The sequence below is a fragment of the Myotis davidii genome, unplaced genomic scaffold, assembly GCF_000327345.1.
Source record: "Myotis davidii unplaced genomic scaffold, ASM32734v1 scaffold616, whole genome shotgun sequence".
Classification (NCBI taxonomy): domain Eukaryota; kingdom Metazoa; phylum Chordata; class Mammalia; order Chiroptera; family Vespertilionidae; genus Myotis; species Myotis davidii.
Genome location: NW_006291965.1, coordinates 4,118,242 through 4,132,317, shown reverse-complemented (window position 1 = coordinate 4,132,317; position 14,076 = coordinate 4,118,242). Strand labels below are relative to the sequence as shown.

General features: G+C 43.5%; 1 protein-coding gene across 1 annotated transcript in view; it reads right to left on the bottom strand.

The window, feature by feature from the left end:
• Positions 1–448, bottom strand: part of DMRT1 (doublesex and mab-3 related transcription factor 1) — a 92,280-nt gene extending 91,832 nt beyond the window's left edge. The window contains exon 1 of the mRNA XM_006765310.2: positions 437–448. Coding sequence (XP_006765373.1) covers positions 437–448 — 12 coding nt within the window. The remainder of the gene's footprint in view (positions 1–436) is intronic.
• Between the last annotated feature and the right edge of the window lie 13,628 nt (positions 449–14,076).

Below are 14,076 nucleotides of genomic sequence, written 5' to 3'. Positions count from 1 at the left end.
AAAAAAAAAGAAGTCTCTGCACTTAAACCCGCAAATAAGACCCCCAGTGTGTGGGCTTCAAGCGCACCAAAAATTGGACCTCTCTCTTCTCCAGTTCCTATTTCCTGTGCTTGTGTTTGTTTGCTCACAAAATTGCAACCTGCTGGCATAACTTTCAAATTTATAGTTCCTGCCTGTGTTGCTTCTCTCGCTAAGGTGCATATAGCTTCTTGCTTTTGAGGCAGCTTCACTTAGGATCTGCAGGCAGGCAAAACTCAGCCTTTAAAAAAACCTCATGCAGACATTTATCAAAATTCATTCCACACTTAAGATTTGTGCATTTTGCTGTACGTATATAATCACACCACCTCCAAAAAACCCTCCATCTTCTTACAGCCTTCGCCCCACCCCCACTCCACCTCACCCCACCCCCACCCATGTTTGTATCTTTTTGTACCCGCACAGCCATCCGTCCCTAAAAGCTTGGTGATCCTTTCTTCCTACACAACAGAAAAAGAGCTGCCGGTATCACGCTAGCCTTCCTCACGTCTGAATCTCTGCAGTAGCTTCCAGTATATTCCATGCACACAGCAGCTGTCCTTCCTCCCCGAGCAGTGACCCGGTATTGTTTTCCATGTGAAAAAAACCCCCACAAAAGTTAAAGACCTAAGGTTAATGCTTAAAGGACCTCCTAGAATGATCTCCCTCTGCATTTCTCAGCCTCATATAGTTACCTACCAGTTTGCGGGGAGCTCTTTGTTGGCCCTTGTGTACCACTTGGCCCAGGGCACTTCCCTGACCTTGCAATGGCCATGGTGCAGCCCGGGGGTTGCTCTTACATCTTTCCCCCTTGCTCTTTGCTTTTCCCCAGTGTCAGTACTCAGGTTCCAAATTCTGGGCCCCAATCTTAGGGGGCCAGGTCTACAAAGGATCCTGGCCATCCCACTTCGGCTTCTCATCAAAATGGTTGTGTAGTGACCCTCTCTTTCAGCAGGTTAGCATTTTCAGCACGGAGCTCTGAAATCCTCTAACCTGCCTTTCCCATTCTTATTCTGAGGTCCCTCTTAGAGGCTCTTTTGCTCACTGGATTTTCTCCATTACTGTTCTCTGTCTAAAATGTAGTTCCTAAAAAAGGGTCTAGCTTTGCACAATACCTCATACCCTCCCCATCGAGCCAGTGAAACTCCTCTCTGGATAAAGGCAAGGGTGCAACCATTCATCTCATTCTGGACCTTGTTAAATGATAACCACTATTTTGTTCAGGAATATCCCTAAGTCTTCCATTAAAACCAACGTGCTAATTGCTGTTACCTACAATTTACTTTTCTTTTTCCATATTTACGTTTTAATACATTAGCTGGAGCTGAGTCATTCCCAAAGCTCAGTCAGTTTTAGAGAGTGAAGTAAATGCTGGACCCAGCGGCTGTCAAATCTCCATTACAGGGGAACCATATGAGCATCCCATCCCTGGAATCTGGGATGGAGGAATTTAAGCCTACAGAAAATTTGGGACCAGGAATCTATGTGACCAAGGTATTAAAACATAAGATGTTATGATAAAGTTAATGACCTAATAAAGTTTTTATTCACAAAACACAACCACAAAGGAGGTACCAGACCTGAGATGATTCAAAATGGAATTAGGAACGCCCCAAGGATGAACAGCATGGTCCTGGATATTTGGAGTAGTCTGACCCTGTGGTCTCCTTTCCTTCCTCCCCTCTTTCTAGAAACCAAATGCATAAAGAATAATGAAGCAGATCTGTGTTTATTGAGGTAGAAAGATATCCAAGACATGCTGACAAGTGGCGGGTGGAGGCAGGACAATTCTAAAACATGGCAGGGTTAAGCAAGGACTTCTTAGATATGACACCAAAAGCCCAAGCGATGAAAGAAAAAAATTGATAGACTGACTTAATAAAAATTCAAAACCTTTGTGCTTCTAAAGAACTGATAGATTGACTTAATGAAAAATCAAAACATTTCTGCCCCATTAAGAAAGTGGCTCAGTGGTTGAGTGTCACATTTGAAGCAGGAGATCACGGTTCAGTTCCTGGTCAGGGCATATACCCAGGTTGCAGGCTCTATCCCCGGTGGGGGGTTGTGTGCAGGAGGCAGCGGATCAACAACTCTCTCTCATCATTGATGTTTCTATCTCTCTCCTCTCTCTTCCTCTCTGAAATCAATAAAAATAGAATTTTTTTAAAAAGAAAGTGAAAAGAATCCTGGCCAGTGTTGTTCAGTAATTAGAGAATTGGCCCGCACACCAAAGGGTTCCAGGTTCGAATCCCAGTCAAGGGCATACACCTGGGTTGTAGGTTCGATCACCAATCCTAAAGAACTGTGGGAGTGTATAATAAAAAGGCAGCCCAATTGAAATTTGGGCAACATTTGGAGTAGACATTTCATCAAAGAAAATATTTGGATGGCCTATAAGCACATGAAAAGATGCTGGTTATTAGTCATTAGGGAAATACAAATCGAAACGAGATATCACTTCACAACCACTAGGATGGCTATAATAAAAACATAGACAATAGCAAGTGTTGGCTAGGATGTAGGGAAGCTAGAATTCTCATATGTTGCTGGTAGGAATGTAAATTGGCACAGCCATTTTGGAAACTTTACCATAGGACCCAACAATTCCACTCCTACATATCTACCCTAGAGAAATGAAAACATTATGTACACACAAACATTTCTACATGAATAACCAAAGCGACACTGTTTATTTGAAATAATTTAAATGTCCAACAAGAGTGGAATAAATAAGCAAAATGTGGCATATACATCCAATGGAATATTATTCACTATCAAAAGAGGTAAACTAGTGGTATGTGCTAGAGCAAGATGGAACCTTGAAAATACTATGCTGCCGGAGCCGGTTTGGCTCAGTGGATAGAGTGTCGGCCTGCGGACTGAAGGGTCCCGGGTTCGATTCCGGTCAAGGGCATGTACCTGGGTTGCGGGCGCATCCCCAGTGGGAGGTGTGCAGGAGGCAGCTGATCGATGTTTCTCTCTCATCGATGTTTCTGGCTCTCTATCTCTCTCCCTTCCTCTCTGTAAAAAATCAATAAAATATATTAAAAAAAGAAAAGAAAAGAAAATACTATGCTAAGTAAAAGTCAGGTTCAAAATACCACACATTGTATGTTCCCATTGGCATGAAATGTCCGGAATAGACAAATCAATACAGAGAGAAAGATGACTTGTAGTTGCCAGGGGGTGGGAGTGGGAATGCAGAGTCAGCGCAAATGGGTATGAGGGATTTTCTTGGGGTGATACAATAGTCTAAAATGGGATTGTGGTAATGATTACAAAACTCTGTACTATCAGTAAAATTTTTGAATGATTAAAACGAGAATGTAATGGTATATAAACTATACCTCAACAGAGCTGTTTAAAATTTTGAATTAAGGACAAAAAAGAAATCTCATGATGTACAGTATGTTCCCATGTCTGAAATGGGAACTAATGCGTATTTGTATCTGCTTGAGTAGGCATTTGGTTCTCCGTAGGTTACAGGGTTACGGGTGACATTTTCCTCACGCTGTGTTTTTGCTTTTGATTTTTCAGAACAGGTCTGTGTTCTTGCTCTCTGCCTTCTGTCTCTTCTGCCGTGGCTGCGTGGTAGGAACTGATGTCTGGGTTTGGGCCTCGCCTGCACAGCCTCAGCCCTGTGACCCAGCTCTCCAGCAGTCTTAGCATTAGAATTTGGAACTCATGCTCATTTCACAGTAAATTATTACACGTTTTGCTTTCCAGTTACTATAGCTGTGTGGCCTTATATTTTCTTTATTATCTGAGCTTTAAAGCACTTCGAAGGCATTACTTTCACCATCAGATAAAAAAATACATTATTATTTTCGGTGAGGCGGTATAGCATCATAATTAAATAACCTTAGGCAAGTTTCCTAACCTCTCTGTGACTCCGTTTGCTCATCTGCAAAAGAGAATAATAATAAATACCTACCTCAAAAGATTGATAGGGAGACCACATTAGGTAATACTCATGAAGCACTTAGAAAAGTAGCTAGAAGACAGTAATATGTCTATTATTATATTATTATTATTTTCATAATGGAAAGAAAAAAATAGTAGGAAATAGTAGGGAAAAAAAGAGTAACCTTACACATATTGGAATAACTTGCAGGGAAGGGGGGGAGCTATATTAGAAAAAAACAATCATAAATTTCATCTACTTATCATTTTGTCCATGGAAAGCAGTTTTTGCCCCGGGTTTTGATCCAACAGATAACGGAGAAAATTCTCTGTGGATACAGGGATGAGCAAAAGTCGTTGTAAAGGTTGTAAGTACTCAAAATCCAGAGTTTATTCTTGTACTATTATTAATTAATTAGAGGCCCAATGCACGAAATTCGTGCAAGAGTAGGCCTTCGCAGCCCGGCTGCCTCGACCCTCACAGCCCAACCCCTGGGCCACTGGTCATTCCAGAAGGTCATTCTGCCACCCAATCTAATTAGCATATTAGCTCTTTATTATATAGGATTATTGTATTATTTGTGTTCTTATTGTTATTATTATTTCATATCCTTACTTATGATTTATCTTTTAGTATGGCTGGTAATTTAACCTACTTTTGCCCACCGCTATGCATGAATCCACATGGGTCCAAATATTCAGTTCGACAGAGTATCAAGTGTGGAGCCGTGAATCAGCTGCCTGATCTGGTGTACAACTGTGTGTGCTCAGTGCCCCGGGGCCGGGTGGAAGGAATCAAGGGAGAAGCCCGACTGGTAGGGCCTGGAGCATTTCATGCAGGAGGACCTTGGGCGAGAGGGAAGGCTGAGCTGTGCCCTGTGTCACCAGGTTTGAGTCGGCACAAAGGAGAAAACAGGACATTCTAGGTCGTGGGAACAACGGACAGAAGGCTGGGCATGGGGAGTGAGCCTGGGGGGAGTGGGGGAGAGGGCACAGACATGCCAGTCTAGAACAGGGGAGTCCAGCTGGAGCCCAGTGGGAGATAAGAGTGGAGAGATAGTATGGCACCTTGCCTACCAGTGAGGAATTTGGCATCTATCCTATAGGCAAATGGAGAATGATGGAGGCTTTGTCCTTGAGGTGTTTGAGGGATGAATGCGAGGGGTCTGCCGATCACCGTGTGAATTCAACAAGCCACTAAATGTCTCTAAGCCTTCAGTCCCTATGAGGAGATGACAATATCATGGAACCATGCCCTCCACACAGAAAACATTCAGCCATTGTTGGTAGCTAACGTCAGGGTGACTTGGAGGAGCGGGAGACATTTGAAAGCAGATAATGCTGGGCCGGGCTGCTCAGGAAGATGGCTATGCCTGAGGCTGCTGCAGTGCAACTGACTTACCACCCATCTTCCTCTGTGCATTCCAGTTCCCAGCGGTACCCACACAGATGGCGTGCTGGGCAGCGTGGCTGGCGTGTAGGAATCCAGACAGGCCTTGCCAGGAGTCAGGCTGCCTGTGGTGGAGTCCCAGCTTTGCCATATATAGCTGTGCACCAGTTGGGCACACCACTTACCCTCTATGCCTCCAGGTTTTCATCCCTGACCCAGAATTGAACACACGCCCTTCGGTGCAAGGGGTGACACTCGGACCAACTGAGCCACACCGGCCAGGGCTGCATCACTGTTTTATAAGAAGGTCCAGTGATGGATTTTCACAAGTAATCCCCTGAGAGTTATCAACAAAAAGTTAAACCATGTCCAGTTCCTTTCTCTCTGTTCAGTAAAAGTATAACTATTCTAGGATATTTCCCAATAAAAATTGTCAAAATGTGCAAGTTTTGACATTTAAAGGGGAAAGCTTAAATTATTTAGAAAAAAACAACTATAATACAAGTTAAATGAAGTAATCTAGAGAAAATGCACTCTAGAGAAATTTAAAGATGTATTTTAAAGATAACTGTAGACGACTTTTCAGTATTAACTGTTGTTGGCAATTATTGGCAGCATAATGACCCTTTTCCATCAATTTAAAGAAAAAGAAATGTCTTACCATCACATGTTTTTCTTTTCTTTTTAAAAAAATACATTTTATTGATTTTTCACAGAGGGGAAGGGAGAGGGATAGAGAGTTAGAAACATCGATGAGAGAGAAACATCGATCAGCTGCCTCCTGCACACCCCCTACTGGGGATGTGCCCACAACCAAGGTACATGCCCTTGACCAGAATCGAACCCGGGACCCTTCAGTCTGCAGGCCGACACTCTATCCACTGACCCAAACCGGTTACGGCCACATGTTTTTCTTATAGGATTGATTGCTTAAACTGATTGCTTACGAAATCTGGTTTAAAAATTTTATTTCTATAAAGTTAAGTTGGATGGAGAAAAAGTACATAGATTTACTGTTTGATATTCATGAAGAGCAAACAAATGTCAAATTGCTATTTTAGATTTTATTCTACAAACGCCTTATTTTAACTGACCATTTTATAAATAAAAATAATTACTTTTCAAATTTGACAATCCACCCCAAATTACCATCTATCTAAATCTTTTCTTATACAATTGACTCTCTGGTAAAATGAAGCTCATTGAAGAGTATCCCTGTGCCTTCTGCTGTCATAGACTTAAAAGAACAGAGGAAACAGTGGAAGCAAACCCTGAAATAAAATTTCATTTAAGTGTTTCAAATGAATTGGAAGAATAAAATGTGTATCAACAAAGGTGTTTATGTACTAGTATACCCCACCTTGTGTTCAATAGCCACTCTCTTGCTGGTATCTTGGTTTGTTAACAAAATAAAAACAAGACAAATAGACAGATTACCAGTGCTAATAACAATGTAAGTAAGCCTGTATTTTTACCATAGGCCGTTTATAGGAGGTAGAGAGTTGGGAATAGTAAAATGAATATTTTGTGACTGATTCAAAGTTTAAAAATTGAAACCTTTAGTAGACACATAAATATCGGCTATTATGTATTTTATCAACCCCCCTCCCCAGAAGGCCTTGTCAATTTTCCACTTTATCAAAGAATGGAAGAAAACTAAGCTTAGTTTTAGAGATTATATTATAAAAAAATATTCACCTAATTCCTAATGATAGAATAATGCGCTAAGAAGGCAAAGAGTGAGAGTGACTGTGGTATTCATGCCAAGAATTTGATTAACTATGCTCACTGTAATTATTAATATAGATTATTGTAAAACACCTGCAACTATAAAATGCCAAAAAAGTAATTATATTCACTTATACATTTCCATAATACTACTGATCACTATTGCTTGCGTTGATTACATGGTTATTGTCAGAGTTGGCTGCTGAGACGTGAGGGGCCAAAACCACACCCTTAACCAAATGTGACTTCAGAAATATGATAAAGCATATTCCTGGCCCAAGGAAAATAACATGAACTATTTCACCATAGAAAACATAGTAACAGTTCAGTTCAAGAGATGTCTCCAGTTAGTGCAGGATTCATTAACAACTGAAAGGAATTTAGAAAAGAAAAACACTGAGGACTGGAGCTCCGAGGGAGGCTCCCTGGAAGGCTTCCTGGAAGAAGCAAGCTTTCAGAAAAGCAGGACTTGGATGAAGGAACCGAATCATGAAGGGGTGGTAAACTGATGCAAACTATTAGATCTTCCAAGTGGGGACTGGGGCTGTCCCATGATGGGAATATACATGCATCCTTGACTGTGTTCTGGAAGTTTTCATCGCTGGGGTGCTCACTACCTCCATCCCTCATTGTCCCATGCGCCTCCTCCACTGTCCTTAGTGGAAGCATTCCTCCTGCTTCAACAGGCTCAGGAGGACTTCAAAGCCTTTCTTTGCTTCCAGAGGTCTTGACTGAGACAAGCCTGGAGTATTTTAAATTATTATTTACAAATACTACTAAAAGCTGGGATAAACCACAAGGAAATAATCAGAGTGCCATGAATCAACCAATGGATTGCAAAACGTAATCTCCTATTTCTCTTCCTGGGGATTCCGAGGAGCTACAGCCAGGGCTGCCCCCACAAGGCAGGGGCCATCTCTACGCAATAACACACCTCCCCCCCCCCCCCCCCCCCCCACCCCCCCCCCCCCCCCACCCACAACTGCCCTCCCCTCCCACCCTCGACCCCCCACCTCCACTCCCACTCCCACTCCACCATGTGACCAGGCCATCTGGTACACTAGTCCTAGTGGAGGTCCTGGGCGGGGCAAGGAGTCTCCCTGCCCGCTTCAGGCCCCATTTCCTGCCTGGAAGACCCTCCCCCTCTGCAGTGATTGACAGGCAGCAGCTCAATGTGCTGTCCAGCTGGGAGTGTGCATAATTAATTCTTAAGGGGATGGCGGCACGGTGGTTTGAGGGTGGTAGGATTCTGGTGTTAGAGAGTGGGATTGATATCCTCACATCTAGCCACGCAGGTGTGCCAAGTAACATACATAAATATTGCATGGGATATACTAAAAAAGATGATTCCTTTTTTTTAAAGGTTGTTCCTTGTTTACTGAAATTCAAACTTAACTGGATGTTCTATATTTTTATTTGCTAATTTTGATGACTCTGCTTTTAAGGGTCCTCAAGAGACACCATTTCCCCAAGGTCCCTCAGAAGTGGAAAAAAGGACCCTGCAGACCAGGAGCCCTCCTGCTGTTTTTGTGTGGCCTGCAGGCTAAGAACAGGCTTTGCGTTCTTAAATAGTCGAAAGGCAATCAAAAATAGAACTTTGGTGACAAATAAAATTATCTGAAATTCAAATCTTGGTGTTCATAAATAAAGTCCCAAACCCAAAGTGTTACTGGAACACGGGTTCCTTTATGTTTGTAGCTCACTGCTTTGGAGATACAAAGGTAGACCTCAGGAACTGTGACAGAGGCTGTACGGCCCACAAAGCCTAACATATTCTACCTTTAAAAAGCGTGAGGACCCCCCACTGCACACTTCCATTTTTTTAAGGCCCCCAATATGATCTTTTTTAAAAAAACAAAGATATGTCCAAATGGGGTAATGCATTTGGCGGGATGCCCAAGGGCTTTGTCTAAAATGGTAGTCCTGTCCTTGCCCCTCAGCCTCCCTACCTGCCTCCAGGCCCCTGCTGCCTAGTGGGTTAAAGGATAAACATGACTTAGGTCCTCTCTGGCAGAGCTCATGACTGCCTGGGAGATAGCCACCTAAAGAGTGTTCTGCGGGAAGCATGTTAAGGGAGTGTCTCAAGGATGGGGAGGAGAGGAGAGTTATGTGGGGCACCCAGCCTTGGCAGGCAGGCAGGAAGACAAGAAAGAGCACCTATCTCAGCCAAGCAGGAGGATAAAGGTACAGATGCATGCAAGTGTATGACGTGTTCCTGAAATGAAGTTCAGTTTGGCTAAACCTGAGAGGCAGGGGAAGGCAGGTGGGTGGGGCAGGGGAATACTTAACAAAGTTCACATTGAGCTTCCTGTGTGCCTAACACTGCTATAAGTGCTCTCTGTGTTCATTGATGTCATTATCCTAAGGGTCCTGTCATTGTCCCCACTTCATAAATGAGGAATCGGCAATACACAGAGGTCAGGTGACTTCCCAATCTAAAACAGGGAGAACAGGAGGAGGTGGACCCAGGCTCACATTCCTAACCTCATTCTAAAAAGGTCAGGCTGCTCCTCTCTCCTCGGATAGCAGCGAGCGGTGGGAACAAGTGAGTAGTGGGAATGGAGAGGGGAGATAGTGGCTCCCAGACCATCTCAGACAATTGTGTGAATGGTGATAGCAAAGTTTGGCTAAACCTGAGAGGCAGGGGAAGGCAGGTGGGTGGGGCAGGGGAATACTTAACAAAGTTCACATTGAGCTTCCTGTGTGCCTAACACTGCTATAAGTGCTCTCTGTGTTCATTGATGTCATTATCCTAAGGGTCCTGTCATTGTCCCCACTTCATAAATGAGGAATCGGCAATACACAGAGGTCAGGTGACTTCCCAATCTAAAACAGGGAGAACAGGAGGAGGTGGACCCAGGCTCACATTCCTAACCTCATTCTAAAAAGGTCAGGCTGTTCCTCTCTCCTCGGATAGCAGCGGTGGGAACAAGTGAGTAGTGGGAATGGAGAGGGGAGATATTCCTTGGCTCCCAGACCATCTCAGACAATTGTGTGAATGGTGATAGCAACTTAATGAGGGTGATCTACATTGAGCACTCCTAGAGCCACAGCAAACAACACAAATGGGCAGGTAATCAACCAAGCGTGATACAGACTGTAAATGCTGTAGAAAATCAGAGAGGAAAGGACATGATGATTCCTGCTCATAAAGGAGTTGTGAGGTGTCCGAGGAGCAGGCCTTTCAGCTGGTCTTTCAGACTCTCAGAAACAAGGGGTGTTTCTGCGAGAACCTTCGCCATCTTTCTATTGGTTCCTGTTCACAGTTGTTTCCCCAATACTTGTTAGGCTCTAGCGTAGTGGTTCTCAACCTTCTGGCCCTTTAAATGCAGTTCCTCATGTTGTGACCCAACCATAAAATTATTTTCGTTGCTACTTCATCACTGTAATGCTGCTACTGTTATGAATCGTCATGTAAATATCTGATATGCAGGATGGTCTTAGGCGACCCCTGTGAAAGGGTCGTTCGACCGCCAAAGGGGTCGCGACCCACAGGTTGAGAACCGCTGCTCTAGCGGTTCATTAATATTTGTCCAATGAACGAGTAGATTTAAAAATATGCATGTAATTTCAAGTAGATAATAGAGTCACGTGGTTCAAAAGTTAAAAGATTCAAAAATCTAAAGAGTGATGTTTCTTCCCTAGTCACCCTAGTCCCCAGTGCCCCTCCACAGAGATGTTACCTTCCACCATGGATCGAAAAGCCTACCCTCAGAATCTGACAGCTATAGAGGTGGCCTGGTCCAGGGAGAGACTGGCTTTGGGGCGCGACAAGCTCGAATTCCTATCCTTGCCCTGCATTTCCTTGGAAAAGCGACTGAAGTCCTCTTTAGCTTTCACATCGGAATTGGGGATAGTGATTCTCTGGGGATATGCAGATTAAATGAAGTGAGGCAATGAATAGAAACCGCCTGCCTAGGTGTGTGTACATAGGAGGGAATCCGTTCTCACCTTCATGTAATTGTGTTGCTGCGCTGTGGCCCCTTTACTCCACAGACTGTGACAAGATCCCCTTCATGATCTGGAGGCCTACAACATGGGTGAACCCTGAAAACACTACGCTAAGGAAAAGAAGCCAGTCACAATGGAACACATATTGTATGACTTCCGTTTATATGATGCATGCAGCAAAGGCAACTCTCTATAGGTTAATAGCTTCCTTTGGTCGCACAACTCTCCATATGCCAAAAGCCATTGAACTGTACACTTTAAAAAATGAGCAAATTTTATGACGTGAATTATACTCCAATAAAGTTGTTCTTAAAAAAAAAAAAAGCCCTGGCTGGAAGGCGAGGTAGAGGAGGAAGAAGAGATAGAAAGCCCTACATGGAGCAGAGTGGAAGGGCTGCATTCGGGGTGCGGGCCTAGTACAGCAAGGAGCAACAAAGGGCCTACACTTTGGTCCTCTAAGCCTCCAACGGGCTGTGTGACCTTGGAAAAGCCCATTCACCTCTCGTGCTTTGTTGCCGCATTAAAGAAATGAAATGAAATAAAATTAAGGAGCTGGAACATGATGGCCTAGGGTCTCTTTCTCATCTAAAAGTCTACAGTTTGCCTCCTGCCTCAGCTGGGGGAGGAGAGGTGAGGGGAAGCCAGAGATAGGAGGAAAGCAGAGATCCTGGCCGGGGCTCTCCCCTCCTCTCTGCCCTTCTCTGCACCCTGCCCTCCCCTTGAACCCTAGGCCTTTGTGCAGCTTCCCCCAATCCTGGAAGGCCATGAATGCAGGGGAGAGGGTGAGGGCTGGGTCGGGTCAGGGTCATAAGGAGGACCGGACAGAAGTCACAGTCACAGATATTACTCTATTTTCTAGTGCAGATTATAGATCTTGGGAAGGAAGCAACCTGGGAAAATAAATGTAGGTTCAAGGTAAATTCTCCAGCAGAGAGGTGGTTTTCCATCCACGCATAAGGCTAACTCTGCCCTTATTAAGGGTCATTAGCACCTCTAATATATGATAGTGAACTATACCCATGTATGTGCATGGTAATTTTTTACTGTGGCAAAAAATACTTAAAATGTACCATTCTAACCATTTGCAGTGTACAGGTCAGTGGCATTAAGTACATTCACACCATTGTGCAACCATCACCACCTTCCATCTCTATTTTTAAAATTTTAAACTGAAGTATAACAAACGTATGTGCAAGAATCCTGTGCGTCCCTCCATGAATTTTTACATTTGCATATACCAGCCACCTAGGTCAAAATACAGACCATTTATAGCATTCCAGAAAGTTCTCTCTGGCCCCCTCCCAGCAATTACATTTTAAGTTTTTGTTTGTTTTGGCTGTTGTTTTCTAAATTTCTTTGATTGGAAGAAAAAACAAACAAACACAAAAAAGCCATGGTTCTTTTGCAAACAACTTAGGTGGTTTTGAAAAGTGCACAGTCAGTATCTTCATGTTTCATTCCTAAAGGTTCAAGTCCCAGTGTACTTGGGCAGGAAGGTACTGTGCTAGGGCAGCGAACACGTTGTTCTGCAGAAGGTCCCCTCTCCTCCAGCCGACTGGAGTCCCCTTGTTACACATCCCAGGGCCAGTTCACAGGCTGAAAAGTTCTCAGTGCAACATGCTCTAAATTCTCACTGCAGATGGGACAAAGGCGACAACCTTTCTGCTTAATTAACTGAATGCAAAGGTATTTCCTATGTGCTGCCAGGTAACTTGTTGGGTAAGGCATCCCAACATAGGCCCTGCCAATGGCATCAACATGTCAGCTGGTGCTGTAGCTGGATTGAAAATGACAGAGCCTTGCCCACTTTATCCTTCTGTAGCAGAAGCTGGAAGCTGAACAAGGTTGGAATCAGTTTATGGTTGTTTTATTAGGTTTTTAAATTTAAATTAAATTTAAATTTTATTAGGATATAATTGACATATACCATTGTATGAGGTTCAGGTATATAACATAATGATTCTATATATGTGTATATATTGTGAAATAATCACCACAATAGTTCTAATTAATACCCATGACCGCATATAGTTATACTTCTTTTTTCTGGTGATGAGGACTTTTAAGATCTACTCTCTTAGCAACCTTCAAATATACAACATGATCCTCTATAGTCACCAGGCTGTACATGACGCCCCAAGGACGTATTTATTTGATAGGGTTTATACTTTTTACCACCTTCACCATTTTTTTCAATATTTAAATCTGGGCTGTTTGCCTGTGGTTTACAGGAAGAAGCAGAGGACCTACGGTATAATTCATCAGCCCAAGAAAGCAGCCGCTAGGAAACGAGGGAAAATAGATTACGAAGGAAACTTGAAAAGGAAAAACTGGAGAAGGACCATGTCAGTCCCAGAGAGGGGGAGGGGTTACACAGTCCTCTTCAGGAAATGCAGAAAGAAAACCAACATTCTTACCGAGAAAGCCCGCCTGCTTCCTTCACCACTCCCTCTCCTGAGCTCAACAAAGGGCCTGGCACGCGGCAAGCAGTCAAGAACAAGGAAGCACATAAGTGAAATCATATGATATTTGCTGTTGTAAATATTCATTCTTCTTCATGGCCAAGTAATATTCTGTTGTATATATGTACCACAGCTTTTTTATCCACTCAGTAAAAAAGAACAAAATAAATAAACAAAATTGAAACAGACTCATAGGCACAGAGAGTGGGCTAGTGGTTGTCAGAGCGGAGGGGGTTTGGGGGACTGGGTGAAAGAGGTGAAGGGACGAAGAAGCAAAAACTTGTAGTTATGAAATAGTCGCGGGGATGTAAAATACAGCACAGGGAATATAGTCAACAATATTATAATAACTAGGTATGGTGCCAGGTGAGTACTGGAAATACGGAGGAGATCACTATGTAAGGCTGGCCAACCTCCTGCAGCCCCTCCCCCTGGAAGGCCCTGATAAGGGTGGGCTGGCCGGCCAACCTCCCGCCGTCTCCTCCTCCCAACAGGCCTGGCCCCCGTTGCCCCAAGACCCGACCTGTGCACAAATTTGTGCACTGGGCCTCTAGTACAAAATAAAATGGAAAATTCTACTTGATCAAAATTCAAAACTTATGCACTTCCAAGGACACCATTAGG